The 20,927-nt window shown below is 33.7% G+C and overlaps 1 protein-coding gene across 15 annotated transcripts in view; it reads left to right on the top strand.

The window, feature by feature from the left end:
* The window catches only part of CEP170 (centrosomal protein 170), a 174,279-nt gene that overhangs the window by 143,265 nt on the left and 10,087 nt on the right, over window positions 1-20,927 (top strand). For 11 of the 15 annotated variants that reach the window (XM_031968531.1, XM_031968532.1, XM_023502042.2 and 8 more), the window contains 2 exons: window positions 11,393-11,570; window positions 13,216-13,368. In XM_031968531.1, the coding sequence (XP_031824391.1) occupies window positions 11,393-11,570; window positions 13,216-13,368 (331 nt within the window). The remainder of the gene's footprint in view (window positions 1-11,392; window positions 11,571-13,215; window positions 13,369-20,927) is intronic. The other 4 variants (XM_023502037.2, XM_031968538.1, XM_023502036.2 and 1 more) reach the window with 2 other exon arrangements.

The following is a 20,927-nucleotide window of genomic DNA, read 5'->3' as shown; positions in this document are numbered from 1 at the left end:
TGAAAGATAACAAGTAGAATGCTTCAGGCATCTGTCTTTGTCCCTCTATCCTAGTTAATATTTTTATTTTCAGTGATTTAAAGACATAGATGTCATTCTTACCCAGTTTTCAAAAGACACAAAATGAAGGGAGAGAACTGAAGTATTAGGTCTTAAGATTTCATAATACTGGATTAAAATCTAACAAAATGAATTTTTAATAGAGATAAATACAAAATCTTAGACTTGTTTTTAGACTTAAAAGTCACAGGCACAAGATTTGGTGGATATGATTAGATAATTAGATTTTTTTTTTTTTCTGAAAAAGATCTGGGAATTTTAGCAATCCTAGCAGTTGAATATTGATCTCAGATTTTGCTTATTTTCTCTCTATGATTTTGGGTAGCACTGGGGAAGTTTAGGGTAAGACTTAGAATATAATAGTCCTGTTATTGTTCACTTCAGCCATACTACATTGTGTTGAGTTCTGAAGTTCACATTGGTTAGCAAAAAATCATCCAAAGGAAGGCAACCAGGATGGTGAAGGTCCTAGATATTGAATCATATGATGACCATTAGTTGAAACAAGAACCTTATAAGCTTTACTATATTCATCAGATTTTCACTTTCATGGAAATGGTATCTGAGAGTAGTCCAGAAATTGAGTCTTTTTTAATCCTTGTTATTTGATATAATTTATTTTCTTAGAAAACATACATATGCCAGGCCTGAGGGAATAAAGGATTTGGAAGGGTGCAGAGAGCACTAGATTAGAATCAGGAAATTTTAATTCTTGCCTCAGATACTTACTAGTTATGTAGCCCTGGGCAAGTCATTAAACTATCTGCCTTATTTTCTTTATCTGACTGAGTGACTTATGACTTTTTGTGACCATTTTAAGTGGATTTTAAAGTCACATTTTGCCATATAGCTGTGATCCTCCAACTACACTTATCAAAAAATATAGCCTGATCCTGAAATAAAACCTTTTAATCCAATATATTATTGCTATTTTAAATTACTGATCAGCAATATTAATCGGATGCTGCAATATGTATAGAACTATATACACTGTACAACAATATCAAAGAAAACAACAACAAAAAGCTGTAATATGTCATTTGACAATGATCCAAAAGAAGAATTATCTTCATGTGACAATGCAGTTGTCAATTACATAAAAATGAGAAACAACTTTACTCATTCAAGTGAGTACCATTGTCACTAACAAAACTTCAACAGGCTGTGTGTATTATGTCTCCTTTCACAGGCACGAGGCAAATCAAATAAATGATTAAATTGAAGCAAAAACTAGTGTCCCATTTCTTCTTGTTTTCATATTCCCTGGCCCTGGTTTTTTTTTTTTTTTTTTTTTTTTTTTTTTTTTTTTTTTTTTTTTTTTTTTTTTTTTTTTTTTTTTTTTTTTTTTTTTTTTTTATTCTTTCTGTTCCACCTTCCTGATAAACTTTTTGTATAGCTCTAAAAAACTCATTTGAACATTTTTGGGGGTAGTAGGTATAGGAAATGTGGAAGAATAATGGAAAAGAATAGGAATTACAGAGCCACAGGTTTTCTTTAAAGACTACTTTTATGTAGTCTTTTTAAAATTATTTTAAATTATTACTTTGTTTAGTTCTTAACTTCCAGTTGAAAAAAAAAATACCTGGGGAAACTAGATAGCACAGTGCATAGAGCACTTCTCCTGAAGTCAGTTAAGTTCAATGATGTTCAAATGTGATGTCAGACATTTAATATTCATTAGCTGTATGATTCTGGGCAAGTCAGTTAACCCCAATTGTCTCACCAAAAAAAAAAAAAAAAAAAAAAAAAGCAAAAACAAAAACTGTAGGGAACATCATAGAAATCTTGAATTTTATCTTCTATTGTCTAGTATTAAGTTAAAAGAGTAAGAGTTTGATTTGATTTGCTGCCCTAAGGCTTGACTTGCATCTGTATTAAATAGCACATATCTTTGTTAACTGGCAGTTTCTTTTCTTTTGATGATATCAGAAAATACTTTCTTCATCATAGTGATTTATTCTTAATTTCCTCTGGGATGTCACAAGGAAGTGAATCTCAAATTATAATGCAAATTGAAAGAATAAACCAGATTTGATATTTTGTTTCTTAAAGAATATTTGATGCAAAATCACTGAGCAATAAAATTTGACAGTATTAAATCTGTCATAAGAATGAATTATAGTAAATTATAAAATCATTAAGCCTAATTCTTCATGAATATGTAAAATATGTTACATGTGGAACAAACCAAATTTAATATACTGTCATCTTTAAGATTAGGTTTCCAAGAGTATTTCAACAATACATCATTTTCCTTATACCATTTATTTTTTTAAAGACCTATAAAAAATAGTTTATTAAAGAGGAAATATTGGTGTTAGCCAACTATATACTTAGGATATAGCCAACATAATAACTTGAATTTACTTACAGCCATCCTTCTCAACTGAAATTCAGCAAATATTAAGTGTCTAATGCTAAATGCCATAGATACAAAGATAAAAAATTATACAGTCCCTTTCTTTATAATTAGCATCCTTCTGAAGGTAAAGAAAGATTGGGATTTGACATGTACACAATAAATATGATACAAGGTAGTGTTGAGGTGTGAGAAATAAGGATGAGAGATCCCCTGGCCAGTGCGGCAGGTTTGCAATCCCAAATGCCGGCGAGATTTGTGGCAAAAAATGGGTTTATTATACTAAGAAGAAGCAACTTCCCAGCAGGCCAGATCCTGAAAGAATTTTTAGCAAAGGTTTAGGATACAGCTTTTGGTTATATTGGGTTTTTATGGCCTGTGGCTGGGGAGCAATCTCCAAATGAATTTGAGGGACTAATGTTCAATTCCATAAAGGATGGTAATTATGCTCCAGGCTAAGATCTCCAATTGAATTGTAGATGGAGATCACTATGGGAGTTTCCCCTAGGGACAAGAGGGTGGGGCCCCTCCCAGAGGCCAGGAGGGGTTGAGATTTTAGGATTTCTCTAACCCAGGTTTGTCCCCCAAAAATCAGGAGGACACAGTTCCCATTGCATCATTACCCCCTCAAGCAGGCATCCCCAAATTCATCTGGAGCAAAGGGATGAAATTCTCATCTTCTGGAGATGCTTCAAGCTGACACGAGCCTTAGAGCTATCCTTAGGCTTAATGGGGGTTCAGACCAGCAAGGGAAGTGCAAGATTTGAGGGTGGTAGCAGCAACATCTAGGGAATGTTGAGTGTCCAAATCAGTTGTCCCATGATATCCCATGATATCCCATGATCTTCAGACTAAATGAGTAGCTGGAAGTTCAGAGCTTCTATACAGGCTCTTACAAGCAGGTTAGAAATGGAGTGACATCCAGGATAGAGATAGAGACATTTGGGAATGGGGCCTTTGCAAATAAAGCATCTGGTCTCATCTATGGGCTGCCTTTTTCGACGGACTGGCAAGCAATGTGGGCTTTGGATAAGGGGACCCTGTTGTATCCCCTAGAGGCCAGAAAATTAAGAATTTTTATAGCTGCCTCTAAAGAAGCCTCTCAGATGGGGCTGCTGATCAGGATAAGACTACAGTTAAGCAGCTCCAAATCTCTTAAATCTTTAGCCAGTACTAAAAGTTTGTGCTTAAGAAATTTCTCAATCCTGACTAAGGCTAGAGTGCTCTCCCAGGGATTTTTTGGTCCCAGACAGAGGAATCTATTTTCTCCCAGATTTTAGAGGGAATATGGAGGGTGCTTTGAAAGCAGCACAAAAAGATCACCAGATCTAATCACTTTCTGAGAAGAGAAAATTGGGTCCCCAGTTTCACCATCAAATCATTCCCCAATAAGGGAGCAGAAGAGGAGGGAATAATAAGAAACGAATGTTTAAATAACAGGACACCAAAATGGCAAGGCAGAGGGACAGTCTCAAAACAATTCCTAAGTTTCTTTTCTAATCCCATTATTTTATGTGGGGAGGGGTGAATGAGATCAGAGTGCCAGAGCAAGATGGAAAGGAAAGTCCCTGTATTAAAAAGAAATTCAGTGGTCTTACCAGCCATATCTGGGTTGTGGTAAAGTGAGAGGGAGCTTGACCAAACCCCAAATCCTGCTGGAGCAGGGCAGGGATTGGAGGGACAGCTTGTCCCGTGTAGACAGTCTCTTTTCCAGTACCCCTCCTGGTTGCACTTGGGGCAAGGATTGGGGAGTTTCTGAGGACAGTTTCGGTCCCAGTGGCCCTGTCCATGATACCTGAAGCACAAACTCCTATATTTCCCAGAAATGGCAGCAGCCAAAATTTGGGACTGTTCTCCATTTCTTGCATTAACTCTGTGGGCTTTTTCTTCTGCTGTAGTTTGGTCCCTATTATTAAAGGCTCCAAAAGCTGTTTCTAACAGCTCAGTGGGAGAAGTTTGAGGGCCCAAAGCTGCCTTTTGCAACTTCCTTCGTGTATCTGGGGCAAATTGTTTAATATTAACATCTCCCCAGGAAAGATCAGATCAGAAGGTACTGGCCTTAGACCCCTCAATAAACTTGATGGAGTCCTCAGAGTAATAGCCAGGTTTTTCCTTAGTCTGGAAGAGATTTGGCATTGAAAAAGGTACCTGTACCCTGAGTGTCTCCCTAAGAGTCTGCTGCTTCTCTCAGGGGGCAGAAGTTAGAAGAGGTGGCTGAATCAGGATCCTGAGAGGAGAAAAAAAGGGTCCCACTCCTTGTATCAGAGGGATTGAAGAGTGGGGACTTGGAAGTGTCAGGATCTGGTTCAGGAGGTGAGGGAGACAGAGTTAAAGAGATATTGTTGGACATAAGGTCCTGTCTTTGGTAAGGAGGTGGTTTTAAAAGGGATTCAGAGGATTCAGAGGCATCCTGTTTCCTAGAGGAGTGGAAAGGAGGGAGTTATTTAAAAGGTTAGTATATAATTTTGATTTCCCTCCAGCAAATTTTAGCAGCATCCTGTAGTGCTGTTTTAAGTTTTTTAGTTTTGAGATCTTTTAAGCCGAATTTGTCTCTGTTTAAGAGACAGCCTATACTACTGGGCTTATACCCCAAAGAGATACTAAAGAAGGGAAAGGGACCCATATGTGCCATAATGTTTGTGGCGGCCCTGTTGGTAGTGGCTAGAAACTGGAAAATGAATGGATGCCCATCAATTGGAGAATGGTTGGGTAAATTGTGGCATATAAATGTTATGGAATATTATTGTTCTGTAAGAAATGACCAGTAGGATGAATACAGAGAAGCTTGGAGAGACTTACATGAACTGATGCTGAGTGAAATGAGCAGAACCAGGAGATCATTATATACATCAACAACAGTACTGTATGAGGATGTACTATGACAGAAGTGGATTTCTTCAACAAAGAGAAGATCTAACTCAGTTTCAATTGATCAATGATGGACAGAAGCAGCTACATCCAAAGAAAGAACACTGGGAAATGAATGTAAACTGTTTGCATTTTTGTTTTTCTTCCCGGGTTATTTTTACCTTCTGAATCCAATTCTTCCTGTGCAACAAGAGAACAGTTCGGTTCTGCATACATATATTGTATCTAGGATATACTGTGACCTATTTAATATGTATAGGACTGCTTGCCATCTGGGGGAGGGGGTGAAGGTAGGGAGGGGAAAAGTCAGAACAGAAGTGAGTGCAAGGGATAATGTTGTAAAGAAATTTTTTTCAAAATAAAAAAAAAGAGAGAGAGAGACAGCCTAAGGGTTAGGGTTAGGAACAGAGACAGAGGTGGATTATCCCTTTTTTTCCCCTCAAGTCCCCTTAGATTTCGTGAATTCTTTAGTACCCAGTCCTCTCAGGCCTCCCTAAAGAGGCAGACAGGTAACAGAACTTCCCTGATTAAGGGTGCTTCTGTTAAAAACACAGGGATTCTGAGTCTGGCATCCCCAGTCAATGAAGTCTGCTTGAGCATAGAGCTCCCGACAGCCCAAATCTTCCTGGGATTTAGGTGTCCCTACTAAACAACAACAAGAGAAGACTTACCTCAGCCAAAATTTCAGGAATCTCCATATGGGTTACCAAATGTTGAGGTGTGAGAAATGAGAGATCCATTAGCCCGTGCTAAAAGTTCTTGTGAAAGAATTTGCAGTCCTGAATGCAGGCGAGGTTAGTGGCAAAAAATGTGTTTATTATACTGAGAAGAAACAACTTCCCAGCAGACCAAATGCTGAAAGAATTTTTAGCAAAGATTTGGGATACAGCTTTTTATTATATTGGGTTTTTTTGGCCTGAGGAGAGTGATTTCCAGATGAATTTGATGGACTAATTTTCAATTCATTAAAGGGTGGTGATTATGCTCTAGGCCAAGATCTCCAATTGAATTATAGGTGGAGATCACTAAGGGAATTTCCCCTAGGGACAGGAGAGTGGGTGTTCCTCCCAGAGGCCAGGAGGGAAGAGATTTTAAGGTTTCTCTAACTCAGGTCCACCTCCCCTCCCCCCAAAGATCAGGGGGACACAGTTTACATTAGATATGAGGAGATCAAAGAAGAAATCCTGAAAAGAATACTCTAGAAAAATTTGAGTAAAGAGAAGTACTTTCAATCCCTTGTAGGGATCAGGAAAACTTAAATGTGTGCCAAATACTTCATTTATTTTCTAAAACATCCCTGTGAAATTTGTTACAAGGTATCTGCATACAGACTATTATCCATCTGAAATCCTTTTTAAGACTAGTGTGTCCTAAACTTGAAGCTTTTGAGAAATATGTATTGTGCTGAGATTTTTTAAAAAATAGGAACTTCAATAAAGTTTGAGGAAGCTCACTATTAAGATAAAAAAAAAAAAAAACAAAACATCTTTTGCTGTCTTTTTCAACTACAAAGCTGCCTCAGGCATAAAGTTTAAAGTTAATAGCTGCTTAAACTTATCTTGTTAATTTGTTATTAAGCCACAGTGATTGATTTTGATTTTATTTGGGCATAGTCAAGGTTATAGACTAATGTCTGACCCTAACTTTCATGTTTATTGAAAACCAAAAACTCTACTTGCATAGGAAAAAATATTACCTTAGAAATAAGTTATAATAAGTGCAAAAAAGTGGAATTTTTTAAAACTAACCTCTAGTTTCAGAAAAAACACTTTAATTTTTGTATAAATTTAACAAATAGATCTTAGAAAATATATGCTTTTATATTTATATCATTTAAAAGATTACTTCCATATTATAAAATTGTTGTGACTTCAATATTAAACCTGATTTTAAAGCATTATGTATTTTTAAAATGAAGTCTAGATTGAGCTAAGTAGCACAGGTCTGGGTCAGGAAGGTTTGAGCTCTTACCTATTTTCAGACATTTACTTAATTATATGACCCTGAGAGAGGTATTTAATTTCTATCTATTTCCTCATCTTTAAAATAAGGATTAATAATAAGTACTTGCCTTCCACTGTTGTTGTGAAGATCAAATGAATAAATGTAAAGTGCTTAACAGAGCTCCACAAGTAGGAAGCACTATATAAATATTAGTTACTGTCATCATCATCATTTTAATTATAAAGGAAAAATATCTTTCAATATCAACTTTGAACTAGATTTAATTTCTGTCTATTTCCTCATCTCCAAAATAAGGATTAATAATAAGCACTTGCCTTCCACTGTTGTTGTGAAGATCAAATGAATAAATGTAAAGTGCTTAACAGAGCTCCACAAATAGGAAGCACTATATAAATATTATTACTGTCATCATCATTATTTTAATTATAAAGGAAAAATATCTTTCAATGTCAACTTTGAACTAGAAGTATTGAGATAACATTGGGTGATTTGTCTGTATTTATATAATGTATGGACAGTTCAATATGCAGTTACATATTTATGATTGACCGTTTTTAGTTTGCTTTTAAAAAATCCTTTTTAGAGATGATAGATAGTGGAAAAATAAGTACATAATTTAAAAATATATTGCTTATATCCTTATTAAATTAAAAAATTTTTAATTAACAAAAATCTTTTTTTTCTCTTTGCTACCTCCTTGCTTTCTCCCTCTCCTCCACTTTGGGAAAGAAAAAAATCCTTGTGATTAAAACACATGGTCAAGGAAAACAAATTCTTACTTTGGTTATATCTAAAAATTATGTCTCAGTCTGTGTTCTGAGTCCATTATTATTCTATTAAGAATATGTTTGATTGTGGATACTATGAAGTTGTGGTTGGTCATTTTGTTGATAAGATCTTTCAAACTCTTTCAGAGTTTTTGCTCTTTCCACTGTTGTGTTATATAAATTGTTCTCCTGGTTCTGCTCACTACTGCCTTTATCAGTTTAAAAAATCTTACCAGCTTTATTGGAAAGTGCCCCTTTCATAATTTCTTAAAGCATAGTAATATCCCATTACATTCATATGCCATAATTCATTCAATCATTCCCCAATTGGTAGGAACCCTTTGTTTGCAGTTCTTTGCTACCATAAAAATAGCTGTTATAAATATACACAGAGCCTTATTTCTTAACAGGGCATTTAATGGACCTGTTTTCCACAACCTCTCCTATCTCTTTAGTTTGTAAAAATTAATTTATATTGCCTTCATTATCATTAGATTCATTAGAATTTTTACAAAATTATGCATTGGAAGGTTTAAAATTGGAAGCTTTTAGGTAAATTGATGCTTTCGTGTTGATGATCTCACAAATATTTGCTCATTTCTACCTAATTATTTTTCTTCAGGAAATTAGAAGAACAAGAATTTAATTAGCTAATGGAATTTGTTAAATTAGGAAAATAATATAGTAGTAATTATCCAATTCCAATTTACCTTAATACTTTACATTGACTATATATTTTTGACTTTTTTCATATGGAACTGAACAATATTTGAGTGTTGATAGCTTTTTAAACATCATTAGTAGCTATTAAATATCAGTTGCAGGAATTTTTAAGTTAACCTAGAGTCTGAACTTTAAAAAAAATTTTTAACTTCATTTCAGTATGTTTTCTTTGTAATCTTGTGCATGTATCAGGGACTCATTACCAAAAAAAAAAAAAAAAAAAAAAAAAAAAAAGCTAAGAACTCCTGTTCTATTATATATATGGTCTTGCCAAAGTAAATACTAGAAAGAAGTAATTTTTTTTTTTCATTTTATTTGTATATGTGTGGCATATAGCATGCCCAGAAAAGTTGCCCCACTTTCAAAGTACTTTATAGATCATTAACATATGATTCCCACTAATATATTGAGTTTTACTGGTCTTCTGAAGGAGGGCTTCATTTTCTTTTCTTTTTTTTTTTTTTTTTTTTTTTGGTTGTTTTTAGTTTGACTTTTTCTTTATGTGTGTATATATATATATATATATATTTGTTTTATTTAATAGCCATTTATTTACAGGTTATATATATGGGTAACTTTACAGCATTGACAATTGCCAAACCTTTTATTCCAATTTTTCCCCTCTTACCCCTCACCCCCTCCCCCAGATGGCAGGATGACCACTAGATGTTAAATATATTAAAATATAAATTAGATACACAATAAGTATACATGACCAAACCGTTATTTTGCTGTACAAATAGAATCAGACTCTGAAATATTGTACAATTAGCTTGTGAAGGAAATCAAAAATGCAGGTGGGCAAAAATATAGGGATTGGGAATTCAATGTAATGGTTTTTAGTCATCTCCCAGAGTTCTTTCGCTGGGCATAGCTGGTTCAGTTCATTACTGCTTCTTTGGAAATGATTTGGTTGATCTCATTGCAGAGGATGGCCAGGTCCATTAGAACTGATCATGATCTAATATTGTTGTTGAAGTATATAATGATCTCTTGGCCCTGCTCATTTCACTCAGCATCAGTTCGTGTAAGTCTCTCCAGGCCTAGCAGGGTTTCATTTTCACTAGTGATCCCTTTTCGCTCAACAAATTTTTATGTGACTCCATCTTGAATCTGAACTGAGGTGTTTTGGGCCTCATTAATGCACTGTGCACTCAACTAATGCAGCCCAAAACATCTCGGATACATCTTATGTAACTAGGGAACATGAATATAGAGGCAGCTCTCATCTCTGGTACAATTATATTGCTATTCCCATTAGGCTTAATCTATTGATCCCTGGTTTCACATGACATGTAGTTTCTCTCTGATATACAGTATAACGACTAGTACTTTGTTGTCTTCTAGGAATTATTCTTCTGATCGCATGTTCATTGTTTTGCTGAACATGTAGTTAAAGCATTTTTCTATTACAAACTTCTGGGTACTTCATTTGTCTGGAATGACCAGAGAGCCAAGAAGCAGCAAAAACTTGAGGATAAAATCTTAGAAAAGCTCATATTTAAGCATCAGGAAGAGATGGAGTCATCACAAGCATGTAGAGAGAACAAAAACTGAATGTCTTGTAAGACAGTGGAGAAGAGACTAACAAACATGAGGACCTGGTTTTAAGTACTAGAAAGAAGTCTAGGAAGATGATAATTGAGCAGTCATTAGTTCATGCAGTTAGAAAGGTACATGTAACCCTAAAAAACAAAATTTCAGTCTTTTAGCAGGACCAGAAATCATATTGTAATAGATTAAACAATAAGTAAATGTTGATGTAAAAGTGGGAATATCACATATAAGGTATTCTTAGTTTACTAAGTTTTAGGTGAATAATACATAAAATATATGAGTATAAAAGTAAAATTTTCTTCACACTTGAAATTGTGATTTTTTTCATCTAAATCACTAGATAATTTTAAAATTATTGTTTTATGATATTTTAGTTACAGAATTTTCCATTTTATTTTAGTTTAATGAACATTTGAGTACCTTATTTGTATGGCATATTAATTAAACTAAATCAACAAAATAAGAATCACTTGGTAAAGAAACTCTTGTGTATTGTGATTCCATATTACAAAGTTCCTAAATTGATATTTGCTTTATCATCTTTGTAGCTTCTTTTTTTAAATTGCATAATATTATTTACTGTCAAAATTTATAGTCAGTTTAAGACAGTGTCATTAGGATCTAGTCAGCTTCTCTGAAAAAATCTGAAATGTATGAAAGGATTTATACCTCCATTTTCTCTAAAAATACCATAGATAACTTGCTTTACTTCAAGAAAGAATGACTTTATCATTAATTATATGTGATTATAAAAATTCCGTTTTATATCCAACTTTTAAAACATGAATTCATTTTTGAAAACTATTAGTAGGATAGAATATTTTAGATCTTCTAAGTTGTTATTTAGTTTACAAAATTAGCTGATTATCACTATTTCTGAGGGTTTAAAATATATTTTCAATATGATATCTTGTTGAAGAAATTTTTAATTCCATATTTAGAAAAGTAAATTATTGTTTTCCAAAAAACCTGAAATTTTGGTTTAAGAAACTTTTGAAATTTTATCTCTCATGTAATTATTTTCCTACTATGAATACTTCTAATTTTGCTTTTTAAAAAAATAATTGAACTACTTTTTTGAAATCCTTACCAGGATCAGCCAAGATCTCGCTCTCATTGCTCGAGAAATCAATGACGTAGCAGGAGAGATCGACTCTGTAACTTCATCGGGCACTGCCCCTAGTACCACAGTAAGCACTGCCGCCACCACCCCTGGTTCTGCCATAGACACTAGAGAAGAGGTAGGAGATCTTCATGGAGAGATGCATAAGGTTCTTCCTTTTCTTGATTTCTTTTGCTTTTACCTTTTTGCAGAGTTTGTTTCAGCTATGCCTTCCCTCCTCGTGTGCATGAACCTCTGCATTTTCCTCCTTTACTTTAATATACATTTCTTAATGAAACTAGTAAAGACTGATGTCAGATCCATGGTGACTCTAAAACCTTAGAAGGTATTATCTTTTAGAATATGCATCTTATTCATTAATCATTACTTATCCATGACTCATATAAATGTGAACATAAAAAAAAGCATCTGAAAATGGATGCATCTGAATATGAAGTTACATATATGAATATATGAAGTTGAGGTTTTTTGAAAACATAAAATTGATCTCTACACATATCATATAGAAAGAAAAAAGAAAATATGTTTTAAAGAGATAATCAAGAAATCCCTCATTATTAATACTACAAAAAAAGAGACAAAAATAAATACTAGTTTTCTAAGTTCACAGGTTCTAACTTAAGTTAGATTTGCCTTGGACCATAATTTATATTGGTTGACTTTTCTAAATTTCATGAAATGCTATGTTACATTATGGTTTTAAATGGCTAATTGTTTTGACAAATTTAAATCCAGTAAATAAAATACTGCTAATTTTTCTCCTATTGCCTTTTCTATGCTACTTTTTATAGTCTTGTTTTTTGTGTTGATTTTTGTTGTTGTTGTTGTTGTCTCATTCCTAACTATATGGCAAATAATGTTTGTTTCATTTTTTGAATTGTTTTATTGTATTAGTCACCTATAAATGTATGAAAAATGAAATCATCATTTTTGTAAAAAATATATTGGTGGCAAAACAGACATAATTTTTCTGGTGCATTATAAATGAGCAAATATTATTTTTTTCCGATGCATTACCTAATTTCATCTAATGGCATAAGTATACATTTTTTTCAGTCCCAGTAAAATGAATCATGTTCCATTTAATAATCCTTTTTTTTTCCATTTTTTTTTCTATCAGAATCTGAGTTACTATGTAGTTTGTGTATATGATATACTGTAGATGGCAGTATCTCATTTTAGCTAGATAAATCTTTTCTGTAAATTTATAGGTCTGACTAGTAAAGACTAAAATACCTGTTTGCGGATTATTTTTTAATTTTCCTTTTGTCAATTGAAACTTGCAATTTAATGTATCTTATGAAGAGAATTGGCAGCACCCTTTGGGGGAGAAAAAAGAAATAAACTTATTTTACGCTGGTAAAGCAATGTGAGTAAAATTAACTCATTGTCTCTGTATATAACTCAACCTTTATTTTATCTACCATCTGTTTTCCACATGGGGGCAATCATATCCACGGGAGGATAACATTTAAATATATATATATATATATATATATATATATATATATTATACAAATATAACTACTTCTCTCTAAATATAGATAACACATGTATTTTTGATATTTCAAAATCAGAATCCATATATTCTGTTAAAAATCATGTAATTGTCATGTAAAAGTAAATGCATGTTATAAAGTACACATAAAACAGAATAATAGGATTGTTGGAGATCTCACATTTTTATTATTAAGAAAAAAGTCAATCTAATCATAACAATCATAATATTAGTATCAATTAATTTATTATAAATTATGCTTTCCTCACAGCTATTCTTTTCTCTTTCCTTTTAGTTGGTTGATCGTGTGTTTGATGAAAGTCTCAACTTCCGAAAAATCCCTCCATTAGTTCATTCTAAACCACCAGAAGGGAACAATAGACCTCAAATAACAGAGAATCCAGAACATTTAACAATTACAAGGCGAAGAACTTGGAGCAGAGATGAAGTGAGTATGTTAGTTTGAAACAGTTATTTAAAACAAAGAATAACCTAAAGGATATTTATAATGAAACTACCAAGTTGAGATCTAATCAATGCAACCATTTCCTGTGATGGTATAAATCAGGGCTTCTTAAACCTTTTTTACTCATAACACCTTTTCATCCAAGAAATTGTTACAATTCAAGTATACAAATCAAACATTTACTTATAGTAAATCATAATTTCATGACCCTCACATTTAGTTATAAGACCTCATATGGGGTCACAAACCATAGTTTGAGAAGCTGTGGTATAGATCATAATTTAACTATGGCAAAGTTATGTAATGATTGTTACTAATATCTTTTTGAGAAACTCATAAAGGTTATGGGATTGACTTGAAATCAGTTTTTTGAGGATTCGATTCCTTTCTTTCTCGTTTTAAGAGTTAATGAATACTCCATCTGTACTTTCCCATGTGGTGTGGATCTTGTCTGTAGCGGTATCTGAGGACTACCCAATACTTTGGGCCTTCCTCTCATTTTTTCAACCTTAAATTGACACTTTTTTTTAAGGGTATATATATTGGTTACCTCTTCTTACATTTTTTCCTAGTGTATATTTCTCTAACAACTCTTTTACTTCTTTTACATGATTCCATGTTTAAAATGTTTTGTTGTTTGCTCAGGCTAATTATGTGCTTCTCTGTTATCCTTTAGTTGAATTGATTCTTTAGAATATGTAGTATTCCATGGCTCAAAGCTCTGAAGCAACACTGTAAAAATATTGCTGCTACAAAGTTGCTAACTTATTTTACAGAGAAGTTTGGTGGCATTAAAAACACTGCACATTTTCTCAAAAGCAATCCAGCCTATTTTCCTCTTCCAGTTTAATTCAAAAATGGCTTTGTCCATGTAGATCTGTCATATATATGTATGTATGTGTGCATCTATATACTGACAAACAAGTTGGTCTTTGGGTTTTCTCATCCAATTAAATGTCTGAACAATAAGCATTCCATGCTCTCTTTTCCTGGTGTAGATCAGCAAAATTATTTCAATGATTATGGATCTGACAATAGAAATAACCCTATTCAGAGACCCTCAAATAATAAATATCAGGTAGCACATGTAATTGGTATGTATATTCTCTACAAATGTGTTTGCCAGAGATCCATGTCAAGTGATTTACTATGAATGGTGAGGTCTTCTGTGTGCTATTATCTTCCATTTTTTTCTTGCATTTCTCTCATTTCTTTTCCAGTGCTTTCATTTCATTTATAAAATTTTTTTTTAAATTTTTGTTTCATCTTTTCTAGGAATTCTAGTTAAATTTTTGGCCCCCTTTGTTTGGTGCTTTGTTTCTGAACATTTTGCAATTATTTTTTTCCTGTGGGTTCGTGTCTTGAGCTTCACTGCCACTATAACAGCGCTGTGTGATAGTATTCATTTTTAGATGTCTATTCTTCCAGACTTTTTTGTAATTTCAGACTTGATGTTATGGCTGGGCCCTGTCACTTCTTTGGAGGAAAGTTCTGAATTAATTCTTATGATACCCCTTTCTTAGGATATTGCATGTTATGTTTTTGCAGGATTTCAGTGATAATCTGAATGCTTACAAAGTCTTAGTACTCCCCAGACCTATCTTATCAAGAGCCAGATTGCTCCTCAGCAAGTTTCTTCCCTAAATTTGGGTCTGAGCAACAGTAAACAACTGCTGGACTTTGCAGCCCCCTGCAGCCAGTTAGAAAACTGTTGGTTCAGAGTGGCAGATTTATAGGCTCTTTTTTTGTCCCCTTTACTCCTTTGTGGGTTCACCTAGATGAGAACCTTCTTTGTTTCTGGGATCTGAGCCACACAGCTGTTGCTAGCATCTGATCTTCCTCCTTTCTAGGCACCTACCAGCATAGTGCCCATGGCCTCTCTTATCAAGTAATCCCATTCCTATACACATTACCTTCTTAGTTCATCCTCTGTCTGTGGCTAGAAGTTATGGGAAATAGGACAACAAAGCTGCTAATTTTCACCTGTCATTGATATGGGTCTGGTAGTGCCTTAGTATAATCTGGAGACTATTCTTGCCTTTGTATATATAATCTTTCCCTGTGTTCATTACATGAAATGTGTTTGTGGCCCAAACCCATCTTCACTGTTTATATATGGACTTCCTTGTCTTTCCCTTTGTCAGCTTGGGCTAGACAAAGACTCTTACCTTTTTCTGCATTTCCTCATAAAGATTTGATCTTATATATTGTGTAGCTCTTGGCTTAGAGAACTTAGCTGGACTGCTTCTTATCATTCCAATATCTTGGTTCTGTGCCTCTAGCAGCTTGTTCAAACAGGTTAAGCTGGACTCATTTTCATTGCACACAAACTTTTTTCCTAATTTTTTTTTTCATTTTATTCTTTTGATTGCATTAACTCTGATCTTTTCTTAAATGAATTGGTGGTCTGATTGTACACAGATAGTTGATTCAAGAATGACTTCAGTAACAATCATTTTCCACCTGACAAATTACAATCAATTTTATTTTTGCTATGCTATTTTGCATTCTCTCCAAAAACCTCCTGACTTTTTTCACAGGAAAAAAAATCACAAAACATACATTTGTAATTTCCATGTAAACCACCATATATTTGCTGTCTCGTCTTTCTTATTACTGAACTATTTTCAAAGATGATTTTAGATCTTTGCCCTTATTAACTTTTGGATTGAAACAACTTTGGGTGAAAATATAAAGGATTTAACATGGAGGATCATACTGAATTCTTCATAGAATTTGAAGATTCTGCCTCATAGAGGATTGTTTTATACTCTTCTTAGCTTCCAGGAGGCTACTGCCAAAGAATATATCACTTAAGTAATGGGCCTTTACGTTTACCCAGATAATAAGATGAGATTAAGGAAGAGAGAAGTAAGCAAGTTAAAATAAACTTCCTCTAGGATGAGTAATACATGTAGCAAAAAGAAAAATAATACCGCTTATTTTTCAACTGTTGTTGAGACCATTTTATAAAATGTATATAAACTATTTTTGTAACTGTAACCATTACTATGTATAACTATATACATAACTTATAATAATCAAATTGCTAAGCCTAACAAGGATTTGAATTTTTTGTAATGCCAAACAAAAATTATATAACAGAAATATTTTCCTGTGTACTCCTTACTATGACTTATCCATTGATATATGCTCTCCTTATTTCCTCTTAGCTTTTCCAGGATCTTGTTGTAATAATCTTTGTTTTTCCTAAATCTTCAGTCTTCTTCTTTCAGCTGCTTCTCATATTATCTTCCTACAAACATGTTTAAGTTTCCCAAATCCAAAAAGAATCTTCCTCCTGGACATAAAATCCAATCCAGCTACAGTGCATTCTCTAGTTTCTGCTTTGTGGCTAAACAGTTTAAAATAAATTTCCCATGCTCCCACTTCGTCACTGCCTAAATTTTCTTTAACTATATATAATCTCCACTCTCTCCTTGTTTTCTAAGCTTTCAAATTTTATTTCTGGGCCTTCTTCAGGCAATAGTTGCTCTCCTTTGGTAATACCATTTCCCCCTATAACTTCAACACTCACTCTCTCTCTCTCTCTCTCTCTCTCTCTCTCTCTCTCTCTCTCACAGTTATACTTGGCAAATAATATCATCTCATATATATATATATATACATGATTCTCATAATTCTGTATTTCAAGTCTTAACTTATATCCTGAGGTCCAGACTAGTATTTGAAAGCACAGTACTACAGGGAAAAGAATACCATCTCTAGAATCAGAGAATCTGGGTTCACATTTCACTTAGCACTTATTATCATTAAGAACATTCTACCAATATGACATTGGGCAAGTCGCTTAACTTCAATAGTTATTACTTTTCTCATCTTCAAGATAGGTATCTTATACCTTTGCTTTTATGATTTTCAACTTCTTAAAAGATATTTCTGCTTGAAAATCCAGCCAGCACCTTACATTTGGTATCTATAAAACTTACCCATATTATTAAACTAGCAGGTTTCTTTGTTATGGTTTCACTTTTTCTGTTGGCGCTACCCCCTTTTATCCAGACTTTCTTCTTTAAAATGTCATCTTTAAGATGATCCTTGTCTCTCCTTTTTCTCCTTCAGCTATCACATACAATCAGTAATGACTGTAGTTGATGTTTATATAGTGTTTAGTACAATTTATGTCCATTTTAGGGAAAAAAAAAAATTGAAATTCAGAGCAAAGTGATTTGCCTGTGATTACATCACCAGTAAGTGTTACCTGTTCCTATTAGTTTCTAGCTATCTCCTCTAGCAGTTTGAGCCCTCTGACATCCCCATTCTTTTACTTCTCTTCAGTTTTTAATCTTATTTACTGGCTACTTCCCTGTTGTCTTAAAAGTATTTCCACATATATCTTCAACCTCCATAAAAAAAAAAAATTCCACTAATTTTCCCAATCATCCTTGATAGTTCATAAATAGTTTGTTTTTTTCTTTTTTGGTTTATTCACTGATTACTTTTCTATTTTTAAGAAGTTTAACATCACTGATAAAATAGATAAAAAGCTGCCTTCAGAATTAGGAATACCTTAGATCAAGTCCTCTTCTGGACAAATGTGTGGTTTAATGGATTCTATTTCCTACTTGAATTTGATTGTTCTATTTCCATTTCTACCATTATAATCCTTTTATTTACATATTTAATTTTTTTAAAAAAGGAACTTTGCTTCCCCAACCAAGATGAGAGTGAAGTTGTGCTTACTAATTTTTCCTACCCCTTCATTTTTTAATTTAAATACTGTTCTCTATCACAGTCATAAGAAATAATGTTATTCTGCTTCCCTCCTTCTTAAGTATTTCTGCTTGATATTCAAGCACATAGCTGATCTCTCTTTGTTCAGTCCCTGACCCTTAGAAAAATAATGGAACTCCACAGAAACAAGTCTCTTCTCCCCTTTCAAAAGTGCTAGAAGGACTCTGGGTTGATGGTGGAACAAGTTGGTAAATTCCAAGTTCCCCCCAATTTCCCCCACAAATAGAATAAATTTGTGCCTCAGGGTGAACCTATATAGAGTGATGAAAAACCAAGAATTGGAGCAGAACAGAAATCCTCCTGATACAACCTGAGAAAATCTGAAGGAAGACCCTGGGCTGGGAATTAACCCTGAAGTGCAAACATCTGAAGGCTAGCTCAGAAGAAACACATAGTAGGGAGTCCTCAGGCAAACAGAATGTGGCTGGCTGGAGCCTGGGCAGGAACCACAGAGACTTTCACTTCCTGGACTGTTTATCAAGTCTGGGTTTGAGTCCAGAATCTCAGCTGATTGGAAATAGTTGTGTTGCTGAGATGCTACCCTGGGCAAGAAGGAACAAGCATCTAGTGAGTGCAAAAAGCATCAGGGCAGGGATTGCTAACTGTGGGACCTTGCAGGAGGATAGAGCTCTTGGTTTGGGGTTCCTGGTCAGAGGGGAAAGCTGAAGAGAAGCTTGAGGCACCATTCTCCCACTCCCTCATTGGAGGTGCTTATACTAATAATACTCTTATTTAAATAAATAAATAAACCAGCAAAGAAGAAAGAATCCCACCATTGAAATATTATGGGAACAGGGAAGACTAGCTTCATATTCAGGGGAGGGTACTGTAGTAAAAAATAAATAAATACATAAATAAATAAATGTTGGAAAAATTACTCATGCATATGTTTTGTAAATAAAAAGTTTTAATTAAAAAAAAAAAAAAAAAGCTTTTACCCCAAAGAGTAAGGGGAATGGCTCCTTACCCAGAAAGAATTTATAGAAGAATTAAAAAAAGAATTTAAAAATCGAATGAGAGACATTGAGTAAAAAAAAAAATCCAAGAAAAACAAGATTATGAAAAAAAAAGTTAACCAACTAGAAAAGGAGGTACAGAGTCTTAAAGATGAAAATAATCTTTTGAAAATTAGAATTTGGCAAGGGGAAGCCAGTGAAGAGAAGAACTAAAGAAGGAGAAAATAGAATATGAAACTTAAGAAAAAAGACAGATCAGGTCAATAGATCAAGAAGAGAAAATATAAAAATAATTGGACTGCCTGAAAGTTGTAACTAAAAAAAGAATCTTGACAAGAATGTAAGAAATAATCCAAGAAAATTGTCCTGGAGTGATAGAACATGAGGGGAAGGTAGAAATAGGAAAAAATCTACCAATCACCACCTCAAAGATCCTTTGTGGAAAACATACAGAAATATTATTGCCAAATTTCAAAACCTGCAGATAAAAGAAGAAAGAAAAAAAGCAATTCGAATAGCTGGAGATACAATTAGAATTGTACAAGACTTATCAGCAGCTATAATAATAGACGGGCAGGTCTTGGAATCACATCTATTGACTAATATTATCTAAATGAGACATTCCTTCTCCTTCAACTTTCAAGGATAACTCCACTATATTTGTCCTTGATACCATCCCTTCCAGCTTTCTCCAGCTCAATCTTCTCTTTACCGTTTACCTCACATCCTCCAAACTACCTACTAGCTCCTTTCCTAGTGCTTTTGAGCATGCTGATATATATTTAGTGCTATATTTATGTGGCTAAAAGTATTATATCCAATAAAATTATAATTTTTAATGAGAAAAATGGACTTTCAGTGAACTTGCAGATTTTCAGGACTTTCTATCAACCAAACCTGAACTTAATAGAGAATTTAACATACAAAAACATTAAAAAAAAAAAAAAAAAAAAAGATCAATTTTAAGGAACTCAACTTGGACAAATTTAAACATGGACAAAATATTTGGTTTTGTTTTTGTTTTTTTACATGGGAAATGTATAATTTTATGTTTAAGATTTACATCAACAGTAGGGTAAGCTCAAAAGAAAGATTGGCAGAGTAAAGGTAAAAATAGTAATCATTATACAAATTAGGTGCAAAGGAAGAATAGACATAGCGGCACTACAGGGGGAGGAGGATACATAATTCTGAAAACCTACTCACAATGGGAATGGGTTCTATAGGCAACACTACATATATATGTATATGCCATTAAGAGCGTATAGCACCCTCCAAAGTCTATAAAGAAATAAGGGGGGGGGGTAGAGATAGGTGAATGGGGAAGCAAAGGGTGAGGGAAGAAGACAAGAGAAGGATCCCTAGGTAGGGGGAGATTTAAGTTATGGTAAGCCCAGTTATGAACAGAAAATTCTGACCAAAAAGAGAACCATGACTCAATAATTCAGGAAATAATCCAAGAAAAAAATTTTGGAGTGATTAGAACATGAGGGAAAAATAGAAATGAAACCTCAGGACCTGGAATCATATCTCCCAATGATCAAAAGAACTAAGCCTGTGGCCAAAAATATATCCAGCAAAATTGAACCTTCAACAAACTCAGAGATTTTCTAGACTTTCTACCAACCAAACCCAAATTTAACAGAAAACTTAATATGATAAGAGCCAATGTGAAAGATCAATTTTAAGAAACATGGACAAACTGTTTAAACATGGACAAGTTATTTATATATAAATAAATATTAGCTGTGTAGCCCTCAGTTTCCTTGTCTATAAAATGGGAATAATAACAGCATGTGACTCTCAGAGTTATTGGGAGGATTACACGTT

The sequence above is a fragment of the Sarcophilus harrisii genome, chromosome 4 (genome assembly GCF_902635505.1).
Source record: "Sarcophilus harrisii chromosome 4, mSarHar1.11, whole genome shotgun sequence".
In the NCBI taxonomy this organism is placed as follows: Eukaryota; Metazoa; Chordata; class Mammalia; order Dasyuromorphia; family Dasyuridae; genus Sarcophilus; species Sarcophilus harrisii.
Note: the sequence above shows the minus strand (reverse complement) of the source record. Positions and strands in the feature narration are given on the sequence as shown.